General features: G+C 38.4%; 2 protein-coding genes across 2 annotated transcripts; one reads left to right on the forward strand and one right to left on the reverse strand.

Moving 5' to 3' along the window:
* The first annotated feature begins 9237 nt into the window (after positions 1-9237).
* Positions 9238-19894, forward strand: LOC130184721 (myosin heavy chain, fast skeletal muscle-like). The gene is made up of 39 exons (XM_056400761.1): positions 9238-9456; positions 9663-9806; positions 9895-10051; positions 10142-10169; positions 10256-10367; positions 10452-10544; positions 10626-10689; positions 10801-10899; positions 10982-11085; positions 11170-11308; positions 11649-11767; positions 11861-12010; positions 12094-12264; positions 12357-12663; positions 12801-12874; positions 12965-13052; positions 13142-13259; positions 13377-13500; positions 13584-13720; positions 13819-14074; positions 14209-14451; positions 14571-14747; positions 14871-15016; positions 15129-15219; positions 15314-15703; positions 15820-15946; positions 16273-16391; positions 16720-16916; positions 17026-17209; positions 17304-17469; positions 17563-17687; positions 17866-18174; positions 18255-18458; positions 18547-18672; positions 18795-18965; positions 19105-19209; positions 19288-19383; positions 19473-19604; positions 19874-19894. The coding sequence occupies exons 1-39, from the start codon at positions 9253-9255 to the stop codon at positions 19892-19894; spliced, it is 5817 nt and encodes a 1938-aa protein (XP_056256736.1). The 5' UTR covers positions 9238-9252.
* Positions 19690-26238, reverse strand: LOC130185255 (uncharacterized). Its single transcript, XM_056401622.1, has 15 exons — positions 26146-26238; positions 25591-25705; positions 25407-25501; positions 25163-25303; positions 24896-25040; positions 24543-24712; positions 24002-24172; positions 23672-23816; positions 23397-23572; positions 23106-23234; positions 22772-22925; positions 22542-22681; positions 21961-22143; positions 21635-21673; positions 19690-21137 (listed from the first exon to the last, which is right to left on the reverse strand). The coding sequence occupies exons 1-15, from the start codon at positions 26179-26181 to the stop codon at positions 20676-20678; spliced, it is 2301 nt and encodes a 766-aa protein (XP_056257597.1). The 5' UTR covers positions 26182-26238; the 3' UTR covers positions 19690-20675.
* Positions 26239-27415: the final 1177 nt, after the last annotated feature.

Consider the following 27415-nt stretch of genomic DNA (forward strand, 5'->3'; position numbering starts at 1 on the left):
AATCTACAACTCTCTTATGTTATCTTTTTGGTCTACTACATGCACTGATGATGTTAAGTTTACTTACTTTCCTATTGATTATGAATTAATTGGAAAACATTTTATAATTTCAGGCTGCCATGATGGCTGAGGAGCTGAAGAAGGAGCAGGACACCAGTGCTCACCTGGAGAGGATGAAGAAGAACCTGGAGGTCACAGTCAAGGACCTGCAGCATCGTCTGGATGAGGCTGAGAACCTCGCCATGAAGGGTGGCAAGAAGCAGCTCCAGAAACTGGAGTCCAGGGTATGAACTGTATATGTATGTTGTGTCACAGTTGAGATTATTGAGAGTATTGATCATTACCCCATGTTCTATTTCACAGGTGCGTGACCTGGAGGCTGAAGTTGAAGCTGAGCAGAGACGTGGAAGTGATGCTGTGAAAGGAGTCCGCAAATATGAGAGGAGAGTCAAGGAACTGACCTACAAGGTAACGTGTTATCTAACTAAAATCCACCTTAATTTCTCTTTAATTTTCTACTGTCCTTCAATAACAATACTTGATCTGCACAGACTGAGGAGGACAAGAAGAATGTTACCAGACTCCAGGATCTGGTGGACAAGCTGCAGCTCAAAGTCAAGGCTTACAAGAGGCAGGCTGAGGAGTAGGTCAACTACATTAGTGACGGATCAGTTGTAATCATAATGTCACCATTCATTTTCCTCTAACTAAGTCAGTATAACACCAAACACTTCACAGGAAGAGCAGGCCAACACTCACACGTCCAGGGTCAGGAAGGTCCAGCATGAGCTAGAGGAAGCTCAGGAGCGCACTGACATCGCTGAATCCCAGGTCAACAAGATGAGAGCCAGGAGCCGTGATGTTGGAAAGGTATCTTTTCATTCTGTTGGATAACAATACATTAGAATAATAATGATATGATTCACTATTGGCATTTGAAAATCTTAATGAAAACTGACTTTCAGCAAATTGCAATTTGCTAGAATGGCATATCCAAGGCAGCTTGCATGAGGAGTTAGTGTAACATTCATATTTTCAAACACAAAAAAAGTTTAAACTTGCTGTAGGCCTACACTTCCCTGCTAATCTCTCCTCAGCACTAATTGTTATCCAACATGTCAAAGACTATATTTTGTATGTGTCCATTTGTATTGTGCAGCTAGTGATTTTAGTGTTTGAACTGAGTAGACGCCCTTGATCTGCATGTCCAGTTCTAAGGAAACAATAATAATAGTAATAATAACTAGAAAATTCCAGGGAAATTTTGAGTGCCACGGGGGCTACTGCCGGGATGAGTACACGATTTATTTCCAGTGTTCAAAAGTCACCCTGATCATACTCTGGTTTTGAGAAATGTCTTGATATAAAAGACTCTGATATAAAACAATGTCACATCCCTCCATCATGTATTATGTGGGAAATATCTCACATTCTGTGTTGGTTTTTTTAATAAAACAAGAGGCAACATGTCTTCAAACTGGCATTTAAAAGGTTAAAATCCAGTCCAAAACTAATAAACATTTGGTAGGTTTGAGCAGAACTGAAGTGGTTTAAGAGATTTATGCAAAAAAAGCAGAAAGAAATATTGATATATGATGATTTTATAGCATTTTCTTTGTGTGTCCTTTTTTGGACGCGAGGAACCCCAGAGGGTACAAAATGTGTTACCAGTGTATAATAGACCTGTAACAGTAACTGACATTAGATTTTAAAAATATGTCAAAAAAGACACTTTATTGCAGAAATCCATACCTTCAGCTGTAACACAGCCAAAATCATCAGCAAATCAAAAAAGAAAAGTGAAGAAAATGTCCAAAAAAGAGGGACCCCTGAGGGTTAATAAATCCCATGAACCGCTATTTAAATTACCACTATTATGTTTTTTTCGGTGCTAAATTTAACATTACTGGGGAGGAGAGCAACGCGACTAGAAGTGACAGCGAGAGAGGGCTAGTAGCTTCTCCTCTCCTCTGTCTCAGCGGAGACCGTCACAACTTCATTCACTCTTTTAACAAAACAAAAAAAAAGGTAACGAAGGAAGCAGTAAATGGACTTACATATTTAAGACCTAACTAAATGTCATTTAAGACCTAACATGCGGCTAATGTAAAGCTAGCAGAGCTTGGAGAGTTGGTTATCTGGTTGCTAGGCGCACGCAGGCACGCACACAGATCAGGAGCTGCCGTTGCCATGGCAATGTGAAAATCTGCCCAGAATTTGGCTTCTACATTGCTTCAAAACAACTGCAAATTATGAGAAAACCGTTACTTCTTTTCAAAAACTGAAAAGACCGTGTCAGACACTGAAGCCAGAAGTTTCTACAGTCTCTATTTTATTCAGATATTCCTTAAAATGAGTGAGTAAGCTCAGTGCGAAGACAGAGAGAGATTCTTTTGAAAAAAAAAGACGATTACATTAGGTGTCAATGAGAGTGAGACAGGTATTGCTGCCGGACTCGGCACCCCCGTTTAAATTTTGTGCAGACCCTGCCTGTCAAAGTTACATTTTATGAATCCCAACAACTATGTCTACATTTTCAGAAAGAATTATTTGTCTCCTTTTTACGGTTTGGCCGTGAGCTCGAGTTAAAAATAAAAATAAAGGTTATTTTTTACTGCTTCACGCACTCTAGCCAACTGACGCTTTCACTCTAACTTTGAAGAAAAAGTGATTTGCACTCCTCCTTTGAGTGCTCACAGTTTGAAAAGTTTACATGTTATGTAAAAACAGTTCCTATCTTTTTGAGAGAGCAGAAGTTTTCCTCCGTTTTATAGTTTGAATCACATTTCTACGTGCAGGTATGAGAGAGCTGGGTGACTCAGCAAAAAGGTGCAATTTTGTAGAAAAAAGGTGGGTTTCTAATGAAAATTCCAATGCATTTCTAATGCATTATTTATTCCCAGTTTTTTGGGAATAACTTTGGGAAAAATTGGAATTTTAACACCAAAAGTCATAGCACCCCTTGCGGGATCAAGACGCACGTTTTGATGTATATATTACCAGGGTTTTCTCAAAGCTGCGGGACGAGTTACGCGCCGAAATTTGGCGGAAGAATAATAAACCCGAAACAGAAGATTAATAGATGCCTCGGGGCTCTGCCCCGAGGCACTCCTCTCAGCTATTCTAGCTGTAGAGGAGTGCCTCGGAGCTGAGCACCCGTGGCACTAATAATAATAATAATAAGATAATAATAATATTGTTAGAATTTATAACAATATAAGAGACTGCCAGTATGACCAATTTCATATGGCAATGTAACTGTGAACTTCAAATAGGCCTATGTCAAATGTAATCTAGCTTTTGACACTGAAACTGGTGCCACTGAAAAACGCAGGCTTGCTCATTTATCACCTACACGTGAGCGCTACTTACCTAATGTTAGCTGAGGTGTAGCTATCTAAAACGATTGTCATGTTTTTTTCCATAAAAGTTCTGGTGTTAAGGCAGATAACAATCACTTGGCTCACCCTGCTCAGTCCAAGCTTTTTTATCCACCAGTAATGGCCTACAAAGACGAATACCTTCTTTCAAAAAATTCAAGCATAAGCTAACGTAACAGAATTCCGTTACACAATGTTTCTGCAATAAAGCTAAAGTGGATTTTATCTGAAATTGAGACCGAGTTCTCACTATTAATGACCACAAAGAATAATTTTCTGTTTGAATTTTCCCAGCTGGCACCGGACTTAGATGTAGTCTCAAACAACAACAACAACAACAACAACAACAATAACAACAAAAGTTGGAGTACGCGTGGAACAGCGTTTAACTTCAATTAGAAATGAAATGATAGCCAACTGTTATCGAGATTATTCAACCAAAAATCAATGTCCAACGACATAGGTGGCCAGCTGCATGCCTGATGGGTAATATCAGAACTCTTTAAAAATAATTATAGTAGCTAAATACAAGTAAATGTTAAAGTGGACTACAAAGTATCCAGATTGTGTGCTCTGGGCATCAGGTGTACATTTTTTTTTTTTTAAATGGCCGATTTAATATGCCACTGCAGCAGTAGCAGTATGCTACTTTACTCTTAAGGTAAGAATAGGCCAGTATGAAACAGGCTGTAAATTAAACTAACACAAATCACTTGAGAGGCTGTAAAACTGAAACCACTGACAAACTGCTGTCTGAGATTATGTTAGGACTTAACAGTGAGTCAATGACACTTGTAACAGTAGGCACTCACTGTTAGGGAATGACAATTGGCTTAATATAAGCTCAAAACCATCGCAGGAATTCAAGTAGGCTACTCTCCCATGGGCTAGTGTGCCCAGTTCTTTGAGTGTTCAGAGAGGTGACAGTCAGTATAACTTAATGGGAATCCTAATAGCACTCTAAATTTATTACCAATACAGATTGCCAACACAGCCCATTCATAAACACAGCGCTGACTCTGGCGTATTTGAAATGAACCAAGGCTCACAATAAAGGTCACATCAGCCAGCAGCAGTAACTCAAGTGTTGTAGAGTCATCTGAAAACTATCATTGACATACAGTGTAAATAATTTTCTTTCTCGTTTTTTGTTTTTCAGTCTGAGAATGCTGAGTAAGAGACTACATCTGCTGGACAACGTTAAACAGAGTTCATAAAATATGAACAACCTGCTGTGATATGTACAAATGTAATAAAGATGTTTTGATGATACTGTTTTTCTTTTCTTCCAAAAATCCAGTGCATCAAGGCAACACAGTTAATAACTAACTGGAATTATATTAGGCCCAGGTTCAAGGGTTCTTACCATAATAAAGGATTTCTATGAAAAAATTAAAGTTAAAAATGTTTTTCAAGGGTTGTTCATTCAAACAAAACACAAGCTATTGAAATTTGTGCCTGTAATGCAAAGCAATATGTGAACAAGTACAACTTTTGATTTATTAATCTCCAACTAAATGCAGTCTTTTTAAGAGTGTATCATGTATGGAATTTATTGTTTATTTATCTGGCACAACTAAGGTGACCCATAGAACATCACAATTTGAAGGACATGGATCTAACTTTATACTAAATATAAAAGGTTAGATGATGTTACAGCCAGGAAGTATTAATTAACAGCATTCAAAGGTGGTCTCGCCTTTGTGGCACCAAACTCTCACAGATGCACATGTGTTGTTGGACCCTGGGGCAGATACTATTTATGTGGACAATGCACACTAACTGGTTGTGCATTTGTGTGCCAAGATATTTTAGGAGTTGACTCGGGCATTGTTGTGCTTGTAGACAACTGCATGGGAGTGGCCACCAAGGCAATTGATGTAAAGACAATTTCCTTTGTTTCGAATGACAAAGATAATATCATATGACAGACTGAAGCCATGGTGTTCTTTTTAAATACAGCTGTCAGTATGTCGTTAAGGAATGACTGATTGCTTTGGCATGCTAAAATGATATGCTTAAACAGTAAAGAAAATAACTACAGTCAAATATTGTCTCATGTCTCACTCATGACACAGTTGTTCATGAGGTTTGTTTAGAGCTGCTTCAATTAATGATAAAAATTCTCCTGATTAAAGTGTCTACTAGGAGGCGAACACAATTGTTTGGTTCACAAGAATATAAAAGTTAAATGTGCTTTCTTTAATAGATAAGATATAAAAAGATAGTAAATCATAACACAGCAATCAGGATTATTTGAATGTAAAATAAGCTTTGGTTACAACATGATGAGTTATTGATGGTCTTGTGCAATATATTTTGCTGAAGCACATACAATAAGCTTTACTGTTTGGCTCACCTCATCCAACTTTCTTTTTCCTCCTTGTATTTCCTTATCGCTTCACAAATTACTGCAGTTCATGTTTAGACTGTTGACTGTTGTTGTTAGGTTGTCAACTACATTGCTACTGAAATCTCAACCTTAAAAATTAAGCACACTGCAGATCCTCCCCTGTTCTGTCTGCGACCTTTATTCTGATAAAATGAATAAAACAAGGAAAACTAAATCAAACAAAGGAAAATAGAGAGTTTAACCAACACCACCTGTGGTTCTCTCAGTGTTACTACTCTGTCTAGGAAGAGTCTGACACTCTTTTAAATCTCACCAGGCTCCTCCTCGCCCGACGCATTAGGCATGTTTTATTTCAGTTCACAGGCTTAGTGCAGCAGCTCTTCTATAAGCATCTACAGACTCAAGGACATGCAAACGAGAAGGTTAGTCAGGACTGTCTGTCCCCACTTATATCCCTCCCCACTTACTGTATATCCATTTTCACCTTCTGATCAATTCGTGGTCTTTTCACTTGCATTATAGCCAAATTATGAAACTGACTGATTTACACTCTCAGAAATGACATTCTGATTCTCAGATGGGAAAGAAAATGCTGTGAGTTGTGTATAATATGTCATTTTTGCAACACAAAATGTGCACGTTGAGCATATCACCAGAAAGTAAATAGCAAGTAAACCACAAAGTGAAGCTCAGCCTGAAATTAGAGCAAAATGTAAGGTAAGCACCATGATGCTTCAATTACAAGCAGGTCAGAGCTTTTCTGCAGCATTGGTGGCCGTCACACTGGTGTAATTGAAACGATTCTAAATAGTGAATTTCTTTTTATTTGCAATGATATAATTCTGTCCCCTATACTTTAAGAATGTTAGAACTGTCATAACAAAACACAACATAAACATTAAGCACAACATAAAAAATAATACATTTTTCCTTCAGGTCTGTAATGGTAGACTTACAATTCAAATCAGCTGGTGCATTTTGTCTAGTAATGGGCCTTGTGTGTACAAAATGCTTTGTATTCAAGGTGACACAGTACATAGACATGCATTAGAAAATTAAAATGTTCAACTAGATGAATGTAATCGAAGCATAGACTCATATTTGTATGATACATGCAGACTAAGATATAGCACTAAACCATAACTAAACATCTAATCCTCTCCCTCTGTTGTGCAAAAATAGCATCTAATTTAAATCTAAGCCCACCAAGGCTTCCTTCAAACAAGTTGACAAAAAAAATGACTGAAGACCTTTGCCCTTACTTGAATAGCACATTGGACACATGCTATTCAGGTTGGCTGAAAAAAATGAAGACCTTTGACCTTACTTGAATAGCATGTGTGCAACACATGTTTGCACAATAGTCCACTTACCTACTGAGGTCACATGGGTGACATTCCTCAAGGTCATCTCCTTTTTTTTAAGAATGAAGGTTAGGTAAATATAAAAGGCAATATGACAACTTCACTCAACAATCCAGATTTAAAAATATATAAAGGTCATTGGGAAAAAAGTTTAAAAGTAGAAATTTATTTTCCTGCATTTATTATACATTGAAATTTTAACATACACTAATCCTGGATACACTTTTCATTCATGGTGCTATTACAGTTCTGGCATCTCTAACATCTTGTTTATTGGCGCAGGATTTATTTTGGGTCTTATCCCAGCCTTGATGGCAACTGTTCATCCACTTCATTCCAAGGCGATATGTAATCCAGCCTCAGCTTTTATGGAATGGCGCTCAGCCTCAATTTTATTTCAGACATCTGAGATGTGTCGTTGTCCTGCAACTATATACCAGTGACATTTACATGCTTCTCCAAGACCACAGCCTGTGCCTGCTATGACATACTTGAATAAGAGTATTATTACCAACACTGAAGATCATTTTATTATTGAAACGAGTTGGTGACTGATTTGTCTGTTAATGAAAAGAATATATTGTCTGGTTTAAAAAGCCTTGAAACCCAAGCTCTTACATCCCCAACAAATGTTCTACTAATTACTGAGTTATGTGTAATGATTTGTACTGTGAAATGATAAAATAATAACTATAAATAATTAGTGATAATAAGTTTAGCATACATTTTAGAAAAGAGAAAAATATGAGCCAAATATGATCATAAGAAATCAAATTTTTTTAATATCTGTGGCCATGAATGGAATGGCTCTGACCCTACTTTATGGAATACTTGACCTTTTTGTTATTGGACAACCAAATCTGACACCTGTGAATGTCCTGCAACTGTACACCAGTGACATCTGGGTGCTTCTCCAGAACTGGTGGAAAAATACATTTATTTAAAATAAATAAATTTATTTTTCCACCAGTTTATTTAAATAAATAGAATAAATAAATAAATGTCTCCATATTTTACATCAGTTAACAAACTGAGATTGTAATCATGAAGTCAACATTTTTACCTTTTAAAAAATATAATTTTTAATGTAAGTTTCATCATTTTGAAACCAGTGTTCCTTTTCAGTCTAAAACATCAATCTTTATTAATATTATAAGATATTATATAGGAGTTCCATTTTCAAGTTCAAGTTCAAATTTAACAACACCAACAAGATTTATCCTACTCTTATTAATTCATGTATAACAGATATATAATGCAATAGCTTTTATGCCATGTTGGAAAATCTAATATATGTATATATGTCTATGTGTATTATATATCAACATATACATATATTAGATCATATATTAAATATATTATATTATATATATCATATATTATTATATTATCATATATAACAATTGATGCATATAACATTAAGTTTAAAAGTAACTGTTTATGTTATTAAACAATTAATTTTTAGAAGAATTTTACTAAGTCTTTACTAACCTCTTAGTTTAGGCGCAGGGAAAAATACCTACAGCTACAAATGTGCATACAAGGCAATATAATCACTGTAAATGTCAATGTCACAGGATTAGCGGCAACATGACAAGAATACATGACCAAATTGAGAAAGGCACACCTACTGAGAAGACAGTCCTCCCTCTATAAAAGAGGCTGCTTAGGACTCTGTCGATAACTGGTAGGCTTCCAACTCAGGTGAGTACAGTAATATTGTGAAAAACAAATTTCTCGTTGATAAAAATACTTACAAGAATGTTTATTATCATAATTTTATTATGATACTTGCAATAATTTATTCGTGTTACAAAGGGAAATATATATATAAATGTCATGCCAGCTTGTAGTTTTTAAAAAATTATATATGTATGTGATATACGTATTTCAAAATCAAGATAAATATCTATTGATTAAAATATGGTTGACAATTTATCAACAGGGTGAAAAGAACAGACCTGACAATATTCAATCTTCTGTTGGGGCCAAAGGAGGTAAATTATAGTTTTCCTTTGATGATATCCAAAACATAATTCAAAACATATCTCATGTGAAAAGTCTACTAAGAGCATGTTGATATTTATTAGAACAAATACAAGAGAAATACATCATGTATGACCTCTCTTTATTTTCAGTCGCTTAAGGTGCCATCATGAGCACAGACGCAGAAATGGAGCAGTATGGCCCTGCGGCCATTTACCTCCGCAAGCCTGAGAGGGAGAGGATTGAGGCTCAGAACACTCCATTTGATGCCAAAACAGCCTACTTTGTGGTCGATGCTGATGAGATGTACCTCAAGGGTAAACTCACCAAAAAAGAGGGTGGCAAAGCCACAGTTGAAACATTTACAGGAAAGGTAAGTGTAATGATGCCTAAAATGAAACTCTACAAATAAATCTAGGAAGGACAGACAAATAGATAACAGTTGCCCAACACATCTGGACAATATTTTCTTTTGAGATTCATTTAATGGAAATATTATAAATATTAAATATTATATATGATATCTCAGTAAATAATGAATTGATTTTCTTCTTGTGCTTTATTGTACTTCCTATTCAGACAGTAACTGTAAAAGAGGATGACATCCATCCCATGAACCCTCCCAAGTTTGATAAAATTGAGGACATGGCCATGATGACCCACCTCAACGAGCCTGCTGTGTTGTATAACCTCAAAGAGCGTTTTGCATCATGGATGATCTACGTAAGCCTTCAATCTTACAATGTAGTGTGGTTGTATTTGTAAAGCCTGTGCATCAGACTGATAATGTTTCTCTCTTTGGTCCAAACAGACCTACTCCGGCCTGTTCTGTGTCGTTGTGAACCCCTACAAGTGGCTTCCTGTGTATGACTCTCAGGTTGTGAATGCATACAGAGGCAAGAAGAGGATTGAGGCTCCACCCCACATCTTCTCCATCTCTGATAATGCCTACCAGTTCATGCTCACTGGTAAGATGAAATTTACCACAGAATTTAAGTGAATGAGACAAAGAAGAATCTCAATTAAAGGTTTAACTTGAGTGTATGCTTGAATTCCAGATCGCGAGAACCAGTCTGTCCTTATCACGTGAGTATAACACAACTTGTAATGACAATTTTTTTATAAACTTCGTGACTATATTGCTAAGTAAGGATCATCCTTTTATTCCCCAGTGGAGAATCTGGTGCAGGGAAGACTGTCAACACCAAGCGTGTCATCCAGTACTTTGCAACAATTGCAGTGGCTGGAGCTAAGAAAGCAGAGGCAGGCTCTGGCAAAATACAGGTAAAATTGGTGGCAAAAATCTTTGCTACAGCGGATTGCTATTTGATGGATTATTTTATACAGCCTCACAATTACTCTTTGTAGGGTTCGCTGGAAGATCAAATCATTGCAGCCAACCCTCTCCTGGAGGCCTACGGTAATGCTAAGACTGTGAGGAATGACAACTCCTCTCGTTTTGTAAGTAATCATTTTATGAACCTTCACATAATTTCTTAAAAATACTGTGAGTCAAACTGACATTTTCTGGTATATGTTCAGGGTAAATTCATCAGAATTCACTTTGGCTCTAGTGGAAAGCTGGCCTCAGCTGATATTGAAACATGTAAGTTCTAGTTTATTTCCTTTTGTAGTTGACAACATTAGTTAGTGTAGGGTCTTGCATTATTTGACGCACATTCATCAACAAATCTTTATATCTAACAATGACTCACAGATCTGCTGGAGAAGTCACGTGTCACCTTCCAGTTGTCTGCTGAGAGGAGCTACCATATCTTCTATCAGCTGATGACAGGCCACAAGCCGGAGCTCCTGGGTATGTTATGACACTCAAACAAATAACAAAAAGTAAAATAAGAGTAAGTGCCAACTTATGCATTTCTTCTACTTTCTTCCAGAGGCCCTTCTAATCACCACCAACCCCTATGACTACCCAATGATCAGTCATGGTGAAATCACTGTCAAAAGCATCAATGATGTGGAGGAGTTCATTGCAACAGATGTAAGTTGATAGTATTTTGAATAATAACAGATAAATGTCAGAATAAGTGATTTTCTAAAAGGATTTGCTGTGCATGAATTGCAGACCGCTATTGACATCTTGGGCTTCAGTGCTGAGGAGAAGGTTGGCATCTATAAGCTGACTGGAGCTGTGATGCATCATGGTAACATGAAATTTAAGCAGAAGCAGCGTGAGGAGCAGGCTGAACCAGATGGCACTGAGGGTAATTGTATTAATAGTGTGATATTACATCATCATATTACATCTTATTACAACAAATCACATTACAGCGAGGAAACCTAAAACCTAACCATGAAAAAGTACATTTTTGCACAACTTATATGTATGAATATGAATGAATGAATGTAATCACAACTTAATGACTCTCCTGCAATAAGGGGTGATATTGGTTGAATGTCAATTAACATCTAGCAGAAACAAAGAAGGTCTGGTGATATAAAATATCAACAATATATTCCTAACAGAAAAACTGCACGAACGAAAAGAAATAGCAGTTACAAACTGTAACTAACTAACTGGAAACATTTTTTTCTCTCAATCAGAGGCTGATAAAATCGCCTACCTCATGGGCCTGAATTCAGCTGATATGCTGAAAGCCTTGTGCTACCCAAGAGTCAAGGTTGGAAATGAGATGGTGACCAAAGGTCAAACCGTTACACAGGTACAAAAAAAGAGTAAATGTGAAACATCTACAAATATCAAAGACTGGTTAGAAATCCAAGCAGGGTTTTCAAAATGTTGCCATTGTTTTTAGGTCAACAATTCCGTTAGCGCTCTTTGCAAGTCTGTCTATGAGAAAATGTTCTTGTGGATGGTCGTCCGTATCAATGAGATGCTGGACACAAAGCAGCCAAGACAGTACTTCATTGGGGTGTTGGATATCGCTGGATTTGAGATCTTTGATGTGAGTAATTTGAAGAACAGTTGAGTTGCATCACATGTCAACAATGTTTTCCCATGGGACTGATTATATCTCCACAATTACAGTTCAACAGCTTGGAGCAACTCTGCATCAACTTCACCAATGAGAAACTGCAACAGTTTTTCAACCACCACATGTTTGTCCTGGAGCAAGAGGAGTACAAGAAAGAAGGCATTCATTGGGAATTCATTGACTTCGGTATGGACTTGGCCGCCTGCATTGAGCTTATTGAGAAGGTAAGACTGTCAGCTCTGTCAGGTTGAGCTAAAATCCTGTTTACTGAGTGCATGCTAAATTGTTAATTCTTTTTAATATTATTTCCTTTCAGCCAATGGGCATCTTCTCCATTCTTGAAGAGGAGTGCATGTTCCCCAAGGCTACAGACACCTCTTTCAAGAACAAGCTGCATGATCAGCATCTTGGCAAAACCAAGGCCTTTGAGAAGCCAAAACCAGCAAAGGGCAAGGCTGAGGCTCACTTCTCCCTGGTGCACTATGCTGGTACAGTGGACTACAATATCAGTGGCTGGCTGGACAAGAACAAGGACCCGCTGAACGACTCAGTTGTTCAGCTTTACCAGAAGTCTTCAAACAAACTGCTTTGCTACCTGTATGCATCTCATTCTTCAGGTGATGGTAAGAAACTAATACAGTAACTACAGTGGGACAATGTGCTAATTCAGTTGGTAAATTAAGTATCTGGTTTCCAGGGAATAAGCCAGGAAAATGAATAAAGACTTAAATATTTGGTGGTATTTTGTTCTAAAAAACAGATGCTTCTGGTGGCAAGAAGGGTGGTGGAAAGAAGAAGGGTGGTTCCTTCCAGACTGTGTCTGCTCTTTTCAGGGTATGTATCGTTTCACATATTTTGGGTAACATTTCAAAACCTCATCTTGATATGATGTTTGACCTATTATCTTACAATTGGGATCCACAGGAGAACTTGGGCAAGCTGATGACCAACTTGAGGAGCACTCATCCTCACTTTGTGCGTTGCCTGATTCCCAATGAAACAAAGACCCCAGGTAAGAAGCCCAGAGACCTGCTTTTTGAATTTTATGTTACACTGTGTTACAAATAAATATTTTAAACTATATGAATTTGAAACTCTCAGGTCTTATGGAGAACTTTTTGGTCATCCACCAACTGAGGTGTAACGGTGTGCTGGAAGGAATCAGAATCTGCAGAAAGGGCTTCCCCAGCAGAATCCTCTATGGTGACTTCAAGCAGAGGTGTCTACAGTTTTCATTATATGAAAGTCAGGCTGATTTCAGATGAGGCATTGTGGTGGTTAACACAAGGAAGATATGAAAGCAAAATACAAGTAACAATATCATTTTGTCTTGTAGATACAAAGTATTGAATGCCAGTGTCATCCCTGAGGGACAGTTCATTGACAACAAGAAAGCGTCAGAGAAGCTGCTGGGCTCCATTGATGTGGACCACACTCAGTACAAGTTTGGGCACACAAAGGTACAAGTCTACGGACAATAACAGAAGCTATTAAGTGTATACATTCTGTAATATCCATGTGTACTGACAATTGATTTCCATAGGTGTTCTTCAAAGCTGGTCTGCTCGGTACCCTGGAGGAGATGAGGGATGAGAAACTGGCTGCGCTGGTGACCATGACTCAGGCGCTCTGCAGAGGATACCTCATGAGGAAGGAGTTTGTTAAGATGATGGAGAGGAGGTAGGATTATTGTGCACTATACTGAATTGCTCCTCATATTCCAGTCTGTGATGTAAAACAAAACAACAGTTATACACTAATAAATGTCATTTTTGTAGAGACGCTATCTTCACCATTCAGTACAACATCCGTTCATTCATGAATGTGAAAAACTGGCCATGGATGCATCTGTACTTCAAAATCAAGCCTCTTTTGAAGAGTGCTGAGACTGAGAAGGAGTTGGCTCAAATGAAGGAGAACTATGGGAAGATGCAATCAGACCTGGCTACTGCCCTGGCCAAGAAGAAGGAACTGGAGGAGAAAATGGTTTCCTTGCTTCAGGAGAAGAATGACCTGCAACTGCAAGTAGCATCTGTGAGTAGAGAACAGAAATATAAGTGACATTGGGTCAATTGAAAAAAAAAAAACTATACAGTCAGATCCTTTTCAGTCAGATGTTCTGTGTGTGTCTAAATACTAATAATACCACATATATGCTCAAACTATAGGAAGGTGAGAACCTATCAGATGCTGAGGAAAGGTGTGAAGGGCTCATTAAGAGCAAGATCCAGCTCGAGGCCAAACTCAAAGAGACAACTGAGAGACTGGAGGATGAAGAGGAAATCAATGCTGAGCTGACTGCCAAGAAGAGGAAGCTGGAGGATGAATGCTCTGAGCTGAAGAAGGACATTGATGACTTGGAGCTCACCTTGGCTAAAGTGGAGAAGGAGAAACATGCCACAGAGAACAAGGTTCATTTTATTTTCACTATTCTTTACATACAAATTGAATTGTATTCTTGTGCATTCTTTTACATTTTAATGTATTAAATGTTTTGGGGGGAATATTAAACCTTTCGCACCATTTTCAGGTGAAAAACCTCACAGAGGAGATGGCATCTCAAGATGAGTCTATTGCCAAGTTAAGCAAGGAGAAGAAAGCACTCCAAGAGGCCCACCAGCAAACACTGGATGATCTCCAGGCAGAGGAAGATAAAGTCAACACTCTGACCAAGTCCAAGACAAAGCTGGAACAGCAAGTGGACGATGTAAGAAAACAATTGCTTTGTCTTTGTGATTTTGCCAAGTAATGACACAAATGATTCTTGGTATTGGTGTTATATAGCCAAAATGCCTCAAATCAACAATCATTAAAAGCCATTATTTCATAGCTTGAGGGATCACTGGAGCAAGAGAAGAAGCTCCGCATGGACCTTGAGAGAGCCAAGAGGAAGCTTGAGGGAGATCTGAAACTGGCCCAGGAATCCATCATGGATCTGGAGAATGACAAGCAGCAATCTGATGAGAAAATCAAGAAGTAGGTTTTTCTTTGTTTTAGCTGATCAATTCTCTTTTCAGCATCTCACACATTACACTACAACAACAGTATAAACTATGACAATGAAAGCTTTCTTGGTCTCCCCATCAAGGAAAGACTTTGAGATAAGCCAGCTCCTCAGCAAGATTGAGGATGAACAGTCCCTGGGTGCTCAGCTTCAGAAGAAGATCAAGGAACTCCAGGTAACATTATTTTACATAAATTGTAAACTCAGTGAAACAAAAACAAAATCTTCTAGTCAATAAGCGTTCCTGATGTTACCATCATCAAATGTAGGCTCGCATTGAGGAGCTGGAGGAAGAGATTGAAGCTGAGAGGGCTGCTCGGGCTAAGGTTGAGAAGCAGAGGGCTGACCTCTCCAGGGAGCTGGAGGAGATCAGTGAGAGGCTTGAGGAAGCTGGTGGAGCAACAGCCGCTCAGATTGAGATGAACAAGAAACGTGAGGCTGAGTTCCAGAAACTTCGTCGTGACCTTGAAGAGTCAACCCTGCAGCATGAAGCTACTGCAGCAGCTCTTCGCAAGAAGCAGGCTGATAGTGTTGCAGAGCTGGGAGAGCAGATTGACAACCTCCAGCGTGTCAAGCAGAAGCTGGAGAAGGAGAAGAGCGAGTACAAGATGGAGATTGACGACCTCTCCAGCAACATGGAGGCTGTTGCCAAAGCAAAAGTATACTGTATTTTTCAATAGTTTAAATAAATAAAGGAAAAAAAACTACAACCACTTACAATTTCAGTTTTCCGAATATCCAAATAATGATCACGTCAATTAAATGTTAATTACAGGGTAATCTGGAGAAAATGTGCCGTACTCTTGAAGATCAATTAAGTGAAATTAAATCCAAAAATGACGAAAACGTTCGCCAGCTCAATGACATGAGTGCACAGAGGGCAAGACTGCAAACAGAGAACGGTGTGTATCCTAACATGCAAAATGTGTAATACTAGATTAATTAGTTCAGATACAAAGTATTGCAATGTTTAAACTGGTTTACTTTGATTTGTACAGGTATAGTAATTATTCAAATAATTGACGTTTAACTGTTGTAGGTAATGAAAAGCATGGTTATGGAAATCCCATGTTACAGGTTATAATGTTTTGTTACCTGTTGTTATGTAATGTATGTAGTACTATTTAAAGAAAACTGACAATGTTGTGGTATAATGGAAAGCACTTTCAACTATATTTTAGGTATGAAAAAAGACACTCAAATCCTATTCTTACTCTTGTTCATTCAGGTGAATTTGCTCGCCAGCTTGAGGAGAAGGAAGCTCTCATTTCCCAGCTCACCAGAGGCAAACAGGCGTACACTCAGCAGATTGAAGAGCTTAAGAGACACATTGAGGAAGAAGTGAAGGTACGAAGATCTTACATTTGTATTATCCACTTTGTAATGCAACATGTGCAAAGGGTGTCTATCTATTTATCAAGTATGATATCTCCAGTGACATCTCAGGCATGGCTGGTTAGAAACCTGGGTGAAAGACAGATCTATACACTGTAAACCACTGTTAAAAATTGACTGCATAAGTGAAGCCCCTTACTTAAACGTAAACTGAATTTGATACATTAGACACTGATTAAAAAACATTAATTTGTTTTTTATGTTCTGTGTTTTGGGTATGTACTATAGTATGTTAACAGAATTAATTAATACTTTCATGCTTTTTATGATAAATTCACAGGCCAAGAATGCCCTGGCCCATGCTGTTCAGTCAGCCCGCCATGACTGTGACATGCTCAGAGAGCAGTTTGAGGAGGAGCAGGAGGCCAAGGCTGAGCTGCAGCGAGGAATGTCCAAGGCCAACAGTGAGGTGGCTCAGTGGAGAACCAAATATGAGACTGATGCTATCCAGCGCACTGAGGAGCTGGAGGAGGCCAAGTACATGAATCCTTTCCACTTTTTAACAAATAAATGCTTTTTTAACTCAATATTTTACCATTCATTATTATTTTTGTATAACTAAATACAAACACATTGTTCACTGCAGGAAAAAGCTTGCCCAACGCCTGCAGGACGCTGAGGAATCCATTGAGGCTGTCAACTCTAAGTGTGCGTCTTTGGAGAAGACCAAGCAGAGGCTGCAGGGTGAGGTGGAGGACCTCATGATTGATGTGGAGAGAGCAAATAGTCTGGCTGCCAACCTTGACAAGAAGCAGAGGAACTTTGATAAGGTAAATATTTCAACTGGAAATCAAAACCAATTTTATCTGAAGAACACATACCTGAAGTAGTAATCAATCATTTAATTAACCTATACAAATCTAGGTCCTTGCAGAATGGAAACAGAAGTATGAGGAGGGCCAGGCAGAGCTGGAAGGAGCCCAGAAGGAGGCTCGCTCTCTCAGCACTGAACTGTTCAAGATGAAGAACTCTTATGAGGAGGCTCTGGATCAGCTGGAGACCATGAAGAGAGAGAACAAGAACCTGCAGCGTATGTCAACTGTTATCTACGTTAAATGCAAATAATAATTTATTACCAGCTGTGAGGTGTCTAACAATGGTGAACTTTATATTTTCTCTGTAGAGGAGATCTCAGACCTGACTGAACAGATTGGTGAGACTGGAAAGAGCATCCATGAGCTGGAGAAAGCCAAGAAGACTATAGAAAGTGAGAAGGCGGAAATTCAGACTGCCCTGGAGGAAGCAGAGGTATTACCTCTTACTTTTCATTTGTTTGTCATTGCAACAATTAATTTACTGTTGCTCTGATGGTGCTCTATGGCATTAGTCTTTTAAGAAATTAAGAAATTAATTTCAAATTTGTTTTGTCATACTGACAAAGTACTCATTTTGGTATGTAGTTATACTTAGCTGACTTTTCTTGCAGGGCACACTGGAGCATGAGGAGTCCAAGATTCTCCGTATTCAGCTTGAGCTCAACCAGTTCAAGGGTGAGGTTGACAGGAAGCTGGCAGAGAAGGATGAGGAGATGGAGCAGATCAAGAGGAACAGCCAGAGGGTGATTGACTCCATGCAGAGCACTCTTGATTCAGAGGTCAGGAGCAGAAATGATGCCCTGAGAATCAAGAAGAAGATGGAGGGAGACCTGAATGAGATGGAGATTCAGCTGAGCCATGCCAACAGGCAGGCTGCTGAAGCACAGAAACAACTGAGGAATGTCCAGGGACAGCTCAAGGTGAGTTTTGTGCAATTGCTGAATTAAATAAACTGTTGGAAAGTAGAGAAAGTTAATATCAACACTTTTTATGTTGTCAGGATGCCCAACTGCACCTTGATGATGCTGTCAGAGGACAGGAAGACATGAAGGAGCAGGTTGTCATGGTGGAGCGCAGAAATGGCCTGATGATTGCTGAGATTGAGGAGCTGAGAGCCGCTCTGGAGCAGACAGAGAGAGGACGCAAAGTGGCTGAGCAGGAGCTGGTTGATGCTAGTGAGCGTGTCGGACTGCTTCACTCTCAGGTTTCTTTCCATTCATTCTAAAGAAACTAGTGTTCTTGAAAATACGTTATATAAATTATATTAAACATGACTTGTCTTAAACATTCAGAACACCAGTCTTCTGAACACCAAGAAGAAGCTGGAGGCTGACCTTGTGCAGATTCAGGGTGAGGTGGATGATGCTGTTCAGGAAGCAAGAAATGCTGAGGACAAGGCCAAAAAGGCCATCACTGATGTGAGTTTAAATCTACAACTCTCTTATGTTATCTTTTTGGTCTACTACATGCACTGATGATGTTAAGTTTACTTACTTTCCTATTGATTATGAATTAATTGGAAAACATTTTATAATTTCAGGCTGCCATGATGGCTGAGGAGCTGAAGAAGGAGCAGGATACCAGTGCTCACCTGGAGAGGATGAAGAAGAACCTGGAGGTCACAGTCAAGGACCTGCAGCATCGTCTGGATGAGGCTGAGAACCTCGCCATGAAGGGTGGCAAGAAGCAGCTCCAGAAACTGGAGTCCAGGGTATGATCTGTATATAATGCTCACAGATTAGTGTAAGAATGAAAAATACACTTTAAAATGCATAGAAAAACTCTGCCTTACTTTCTCTGCACTCGAATATTTTCAGAAAACTTTGATTTTTTTAATAAACACATTACAGGTGCGTGAACTGGAGGCTGAAATTGAAGCTGAACAGAGACGTGGAGCTGATGCTGTTAAAGGAGTCCGCAAATATGAGAGGAGAGTGAAGGAGCTGACCTACCAGGTAAACCATAATTACTGCCATAATAACTGCTTGATTCTGCTACAACATTCCTTAAGTGACAATTCTTAATTTGTACAGACTGAGGAGGACAAGAAGAATGTGCATAGACTCCAGGATCTGGTGGACAAGCTGCAGCTCAAAGTCAAGGCTTACAAGAGACAGGCTGAGGAGGCTGTGAGTCAACTACATTCATATGACCAATCATTTACAGTTGAATTAAAAATGATATCACCATTAACAAATTAATTTATATAACTTCACAGGAGGAGCAGGCCAACACTCACATGTCCAAACTCAGGAAGGTCCAGCACGAGTTAGAGGAAGCTCAGGAGCGCGCTGACATTGCTGAGTCCCAGGTCAACAAGATGAGAGCCAAGAGCCGTGATGTTGGAAAGGTATCTTTACATTCTCTTTGATAGTGTCATGTATTAACCATGAGTACTACATAATGACCTCTGAAAGAAATGACTAGTTGCAGTATGCTTTTCCACAAGCTATTTTGCTGATAACAGATCAACATCACTCTGTATAAAGCTTTATTTCTGGTTTTCTCATTCCATAAAATGCTTTTTTCATCAGTATATAGTAAATGTTACCATATTGCTATGATAGTACATCCCAACAAACACTATCTACAAGTTCTAATTATCTGATTTACTTTCAGGGAAGTGACTCTGCTGAATGAGATACAAGTTTCCAGCTGAGGCTTTTCAATCAAGTTCATACAATATGAGCGCTTGAGAATTTTCTTGTGTAAATCTTCAATAAATGTTAAAAATGTCCTGTGTTCCTTTTTCTTTTTTACTTGTCTGTCATACTTAACTTACATAACCAAGTTACTTTAGGTAACAGTTGGATAACACTATTAAAACAATATGTGTCATTTATGATGACCAAACTGACAAATTGTTGCTAATCATATAGCTGCAAGTTCAGTTAAGAGCAAATGTTACACATCTTTTCCATCATGTGCTGTAGTTGAGATGCACCAGCGATTTATAGAAAACAGGTGTTGTAGTAAAATGGTACAGGTAGGCTCTAAGCTCATTTGTCAATCATGGGGGTCAACTAATCAAGAGCAAACATGAACTGGCAATCAGGTTTAATTAAGGTATTTTTATTTTTTATTGTTATACTGCTTTTTCAGTTTCACACAGTTTGCTAGAGTTGCGGGTTTAATTGCAGCCTACCTAGAGTTTCTCTCTTTGGATAAGCAGCTAAAGTAGTAATATCTTTAAGTGCATACACTGCATTTACATTTACATCTCACCTACACCACAGCTGTTTACACAATATATATATATATATATATATATATATATATATATCAGTGTGGGCATATGAATAGCAAAAATACAATTTTATAAACATTGTTGCATTAGTTACAGTCCAAGCCAATTACTGGCAGCTCACATTTGACCTCTATTGTTCTCCTCAATAGATGATTTACAGTGTTGCATACCTGACTATTGTTTATTGCCACCATCCTTTCTATCTTTCTTTCCACCCCCCTTTCCCTTTCCTTGGTCTGCCTTTTCCCTCCCCTTTCCAGGATCCCCTTTATATTTCTGCCCTCCTTTCTGCATCTGGGCTGTATGAATCTTCTCAATCAGAGAGAAGCAGTCTTCATCTGGACTGATGGGGCTGGTCACAAGCTCCCCCTGTTCATCTGTGCATGAACTTACAGTATATGCTTTACAGGTTGCACCTGGGTTGGGAGATGATGGTCTTGAGCGGGCTTTCCTGGGACTTGCATGGCTTGGAGAGCAGTGCCTGGACTTAACATCTTCTTTTGGGACAAGGTTTAAGTTGAAGGACAGGGGTCTTCCAGGTCCTGGGCTCAGAGGAATCACAAGGTTATCTCCTGGGGCTCCTAGAGTGAGAAAGACCTCTGGGAATGTACATGGCTGATCATCATTCTCCCGTCCCTTTGAGAGATAAAAGAGTCAAATAAGCATTGATGAAGCCACACACCTTTTATTAAGACAATAACCTGTCACAAAGAACATTTCCAGAAATCATTCCTACCTTTCCCCATAACACTACAATAACTCACCTTGGTATGACAGGTGAACACACTGCTGCACCACCATTTGTCTATATTATACTTTTACTGCATTTATTATACACTGTCATTTTGCACAGTTCTTATTGCACCCCAACCTTTATTAATTGCACACCATCCTGCTGTATATATTATTCGTATTCTTATTTTTATTAAATGCTGTTTTTGATGTTTATATTGTATATTTTATATATTTTGAGTATGAATATCTGGCTCTACACACATTCAACAGCTGTGGGTTTTCATTTTTAACCCCAGTCTGCTGTAACAATTTCCCTCACTGGATCAAGTGAAATAAAGAAATAAAGAAATAAAGAAAAATAAAGAAAGTCAGTCTGTCTGTCTGTCTGTCTGTCTTACCTGCTGTGGTGTGAAACTCATGGACACCCTCACTGTCACCTGTAAAAAAACAAACAAAAAAAAAAAAATCATTGTTCAATACAAAGTGTTTCAGTAAATCTTGTTTAGCTTTTTTAATTTATTATTTGCAAACTACATGGAGTTATTATTCAAATCATTACAAGCTGGACCCAAGTTCTTTGCTTACTTAAGTGTCAAGTGTTTTCACTTTTATCTGTTTGGTGTCCTTCAGTGAAAATCGTTACAGAACAATACATTTTAAACTATAAAAAAGTTTTTTTTTCTCTCTCCCAGAAGTCACACTACTAATGAAAAAGAAAAATTACCTGTCCTGGGGAATTTAGATTCTTCTGATATTCTGTTTCAGGCGTAAACGAAGCAGATTTTGGCAGGACACTGGGGGAGCCATATGCTGCATTAGCCATTTGGGGTTGAGAGGTAGGTCTGGAATAGTCCTTCCTTGGTGTTGTTGGTGTACTCTCAGCAACAGTGATGTGTGGTGGACGAGCCTTGCAGAAGAAAAATGAAAACAAAAGGCAGTTGAGTCGTCAAATATTCCACCATAATAGCTGTGATTTATTAAATGGACATAAAGCTGTTTATAAGGGAAACATTTTGATGTTAACATACTTTTCTACTTAACATAATAACCTAACTTAATTTCGAGATGTAAAGGTACTCCTAAAAAATCTATTCAGCTGAGCTATTCTATAGGGGGGACTTGTGGTATGCAGTATGTTTCTGCCATGAATTATAGTACTGTAGTCACAACAATTTGCCTGCACACTGACACAAAACAAATCATGATCTGCATACCATTCACTTTGTGGGCATGTTACAAATAACATTTAGCAACATTTGACAATATTCATTTATTTCCACACTACCAATAAGTTGTGTTACTCACTGGATTCCCAGACTTTGTATTTTCTTTTCGTTCAGAATTCCCACTTATGCCTGGCAGGGTAGGAAGTGAAACACGCTGATCGTCTAGCCGTCGTGCCTGACTGGAGGCAAGGATTTTGAAGAATGCATCAGTCTCTGCACCTGTTACGAAGAGCTAAGAGTTATCTCCGTGACATTTCAGTGGCAGAAAACACATACTTGACCTTTTCGTGCCTTGTGTGTTTTTCTGACCTGTGGGTACGTTATTCAAAGCACTTCCATTGTGTGTGGGGGTGGCAGGGTTACTTTTGCCCGGTTGTAAAGAGCAACGTTGCTCATCCATACGTCCACCCTGTGCCTTACTTATTATTTTGAAAAACTTCTCCTGCTCAGCTGGAGTTGAGTCCTGAAAAAGATTTAAAGAAAGAAATGCAATGAGAAGTGGGACAAACAACTTGGCCATTGGAGGCAGCCACTGAAAAAAGTAAAGAGGACAAAATGAAAGAACTACAATTTTTTAAGGGATCAAGACAATAGACACACTGGCAAAACTATAAGCTGTGTATTGAGCAGCATGACATGTCACCTGCTGATGTTGGTCGGTTTTGTCACGGTTTAAAGAGGCAGACGTCCGGGGAGTTTCATCAGATGTGTCTGATTTGGGATTCTGGAGGATTTGGGGTGCACAACATCTTTGTTCATCCATCCTAGATCCCTGTAGGAGTAAAATGTGATTCACTGTTGAAATGTTGGATCAAAGCACCTGGATGCATTGTTAAAAATAATCTATATCTATAAAAAGAAACATGTAAAGACATTGTGGAACAAAATGAAAAAGACACAATGGTTTTTACAACATGCTATTTATGGGGCAAACCTGGACTTTGGAGACCATGTAACACAGGTAGCTTGCATCCATCTCTGCCGCAGTTGATGTTGATGTGGTACCACCATTCTGTATCCCTGGCAATGAAGGAAGAGACACTCGCTGGTCATCAAGCCGTCGGCCTTGAGAGTTGGCCAGCAGGTTGAGGAACTTTTCAGAATCTGGACCTAGGAAGAGACATATCAGCACACATGAAAATGCAATGAAATTGTCATTTTAAGAACATTAAATGCAAGAAAAAAAGACAAACTTGTTTGGATTCAAACCTTTGGGCATGGTGCTCTGACTGGGCTTGTGTTTCGGTGTGGACTGGGGAGTAACATTTAAGACACATCGTTGTTCATCCATTCGCCCACGCTGGGAATGACTCATTAGGTTAAAAAAATCTTCCTGATCAGTTGCAGTCAAGACCTAAAAAGTGTAAAGTACCTCTGTAAGTCAGTGAAGTAAAAATGTGAAAAATAAATTATATGCAAACAGAAATCAATATTCAGATTGCAGAACTTAAGACTTTAATGTTTTAATATGTGGATGTTGTAATTTATTGTAATTTATCTCCTGGGTTTAGAAATGATAGCAGTGACTTGAGAATATACCTGTTTTTGAGATGCTTTATCTTTGCTCTTTGGTCGTTCTATGTCTGAACTGGGGCTGAAGGAGGCTGAGCGTGGAGGGCTTAAACCAGACACATCCTTTTTAGGTGAAGACTGGCTGTCCGGGGTTCGGATTTGAGGTAGCGAGCACCTTTGGTCATCCATTCTGGAACCCTGAAAAGGCATTAGGTCAGGATGCCTTAGCCTTTTTGGTCAAGAGGTCGTCTTTTTTAACACCAAAAGTTCCAAAGAGCATTGAGTAAATGCTGAAGATAATAACAAGCTTTGACATGATGTTTCCATGAAAAAAAGATTTTGAAGCATTGTACATCCAAACTACAAGAGTCTGTAAAGTTATGGCTGTTTGGCTTTTTGTGGCATCCTACAAATTATGTTTTATTTGTGTAATATTTTGTTCATAATCTAGTTTCATATTTGTGCAACATTTAAAATCAAAGCCAACAGTACTATAGTATTTTAGTACTTTCATCAATTGCTGTTAAAAATTTAAAATATTTTGTTCTTTGAAATGAGAAGTTCCAACCTGGACTTTAGAGACCATGTAACACAAGTAGTTTGAATCTCCTCCTGCAGTAGATGTGTCATTTCTGTCTTTCTGTAATCCTGGTAATGACGGAAGAGAAACTCTCTGGTCGTCGAGCCGTTGGCTCTGAGTGTTGGTCAAGAGGTTGAATAACATTTCAGTATCTTGAACTAGAGAAGATGAAATATGAAAACCAGTGAAATTGTTAAGGAACTATGTGGACAATGAACTTTAAAACTGAAAATGCAACTTGTTTGAACCTGAATCTAAAAATCACAATTGCAAAAACTGCAACACACATCTGGAAATGTCTGCAGAGAAAGAGATTTTGAATACAATGAGTTTTAATGTACCTGAAGCAACCTTTCTGTCTGTTTGTTTAGGTGTGCAAGGAGCACTCTTGCTAGGATTTAAGGAACAGCGCTGGTCATCCATACGTCCACGCTGTCCATGGCTGATCATTTTCATGAACTTTTGTTGTTCATCCGGTGATTCTTCCTATTACACAAATACAGTGAGATTTGACCAAATGAGGATGAATAACATTTAATAACACAAGTCAGTATAAGAAATCTTTAATGATTATAGGAATCAGATTGACATAATGGAACAGAACAGACCTTTATGGAATTGGAGCAGTCACTCTGAGAGGGAACCTGTAATTGGTTGGCTGGTAAGAGAACTTTCCTGTTTCTATCTGGAGTACTCTCGGTCACAGAGATCTGAGGTGCAGAGCCGTGATGGTTATCACTCTGAGGTCCCTTAGAAAACAAGTCACATTTTGGAGTAGACTTCAGTCACTTATTCATTACACCAACTGTGAAGGGACTTGCACTCAGCCCTTTACAACCTAAAGCAAAGTACCTTGCTGTTAAACCCTGGCAATGACACCTTGAGGTCATCAAGGCGCTGTCCCTGCTTGTTGTCTGAGGTATGGGACGACAACTCATGGTTTGAACCTATGGGGGACAGGGGTGAAAGCATCAACAATCAATCTATAAAAGGACACATACAATGCCAATGGGATCTGTGTGTTTACTGTCCCAACCTGTAGTTTTGATTTGTGCTGTTTTAACAGGACTCAAGGTGCAGCGCTGTTCATCCATTCGTCCCCGCTGTGTGAAACTCATTATGTTGAGGATCTGCTCCTGTTCTGGAGATTCCTGTTGACCATGGGACAAAAGAATGAGCAAATATTGAAATAATATATATGAACTATGTCAGGTTATAGGCAATGTTGTTGGCCTTGGCACTAAATCAGTTATCCCAGACCATTGTGGCTTATCGCCTAATGTAAATCTTAACAGAATAATAATTATTCCTTTTCACACTTTCCATATCACAGCAAAATTTGTGGAGCCCATGATTGGGATCAATGTAAAATATGAATGTAACATCAAAATGTCAATTACGATATATTACATTATGATAAAATACATACTATGCAGAAGAATAAATACAACAGACAATACAACAGAATATTTACTTCTCTTGACTTGATTACTTTCTCGAACTAACCCTTACTTAATTATATACAATGAGAATCAAAAATAAGAACCAAACATCAAAAGTAAAAATGAATCTTATGCTACAAAGGACCTACCTCCACAGTGTTGGTAGTGTCCGATTTTGATTCCATTTCAGCAGCTGCTATTATAAAAAATAATACAAAAAAGAGAAAAGGTTCCCAACTGAAAGCGAGAGCAACTGTGAATTAGTACAGAAAGTTACATAAAAGTACTTCCTGTAAACAACAGAGAATCCATTCAATACTTCTTGAACATAACTACTGTATAGCAATGGAAATGATGATGATTGATGCCAGTCCAAATGTGTACTGGAAACGGCTTGGTGGAAGGCTTTTAAATAGAGTTAAGTCCTGAGTATTAACCCATTGCCATTAAGACCCAACCAGTGCCCCGTTCTTAATATTACCATCTGTAATCCCAGATGAAAACATAATCCTCAACATGGAGAGGGATGATCTTTTTCACGGGTATGTGAAAGGTGTACATGTTCAGCCTTATGATCTAACACTTTACTTAAAGTTCACGTTTGCATTTTAAACCCCCCACATTGTCATTACGTGGTGCAAGCAGGCATATGCCTGAGATAAACAAGACTGCCACTGTTGTGATAAACTCTATCAACAGGATACAAAAGATTTTTTACATTTGTACAGAGGGTTCATTTTGGCTGGTTATAATTAATGAATAAGGAATTGAGGTCAAACAAAAAACTATGAAAACAATGTAAAGAAAAACAATATATACAAACATACTTAAAATATAAAGTCAGATGAGATTAACTGGTGAAAATGGTACTGAAAGCATGATAGTAATTAAATGAACTATAACAAAGAGTTAAATTGTCATAATTAGCGTATGAATTAATGATTTATACCCGAAAAACATGTTTTGTGAGGTCACAGTGACCTCGATCACTGCCCATGAAAATCTAATCAGTTCATCTTTGCCTCCAAGTGGACATTTGTGCCAAATTTGAAGAAGTTCCCTCACGGTGTTACTGAGATATTGCGTTCACAAGGCCAAAACTGTTTGGTGAGGTCACTGCGACATTGATCTTTGAACACGAAAATTCAATCAGTTCATCCTTGAGTCCGAATGAATGTTTGTGCCAAATTTGAAGAAGTTCCCTCGAGGTGTTACTGAGGTATCATGATCATGACAATGGGACAGACGGACAGACAACCCAAAAACATAATAAAAATTAATAAAAATAAAAACATCAAATACTAACAGATTACAGTTTTAAACATTTAAAGTCATGAGGATATAAACACTTGCATATTGATGAATTAATAATAGGTTGGTTGGTCTGTTGAGCATAGTTGTGAATATTGAACAAAGACA

Source organism: Seriola aureovittata, chromosome 17 (assembly GCF_021018895.1).
Source record: "Seriola aureovittata isolate HTS-2021-v1 ecotype China chromosome 17, ASM2101889v1, whole genome shotgun sequence".
Taxonomy (NCBI): Eukaryota; Metazoa; Chordata; class Actinopteri; order Carangiformes; family Carangidae; genus Seriola; species Seriola aureovittata.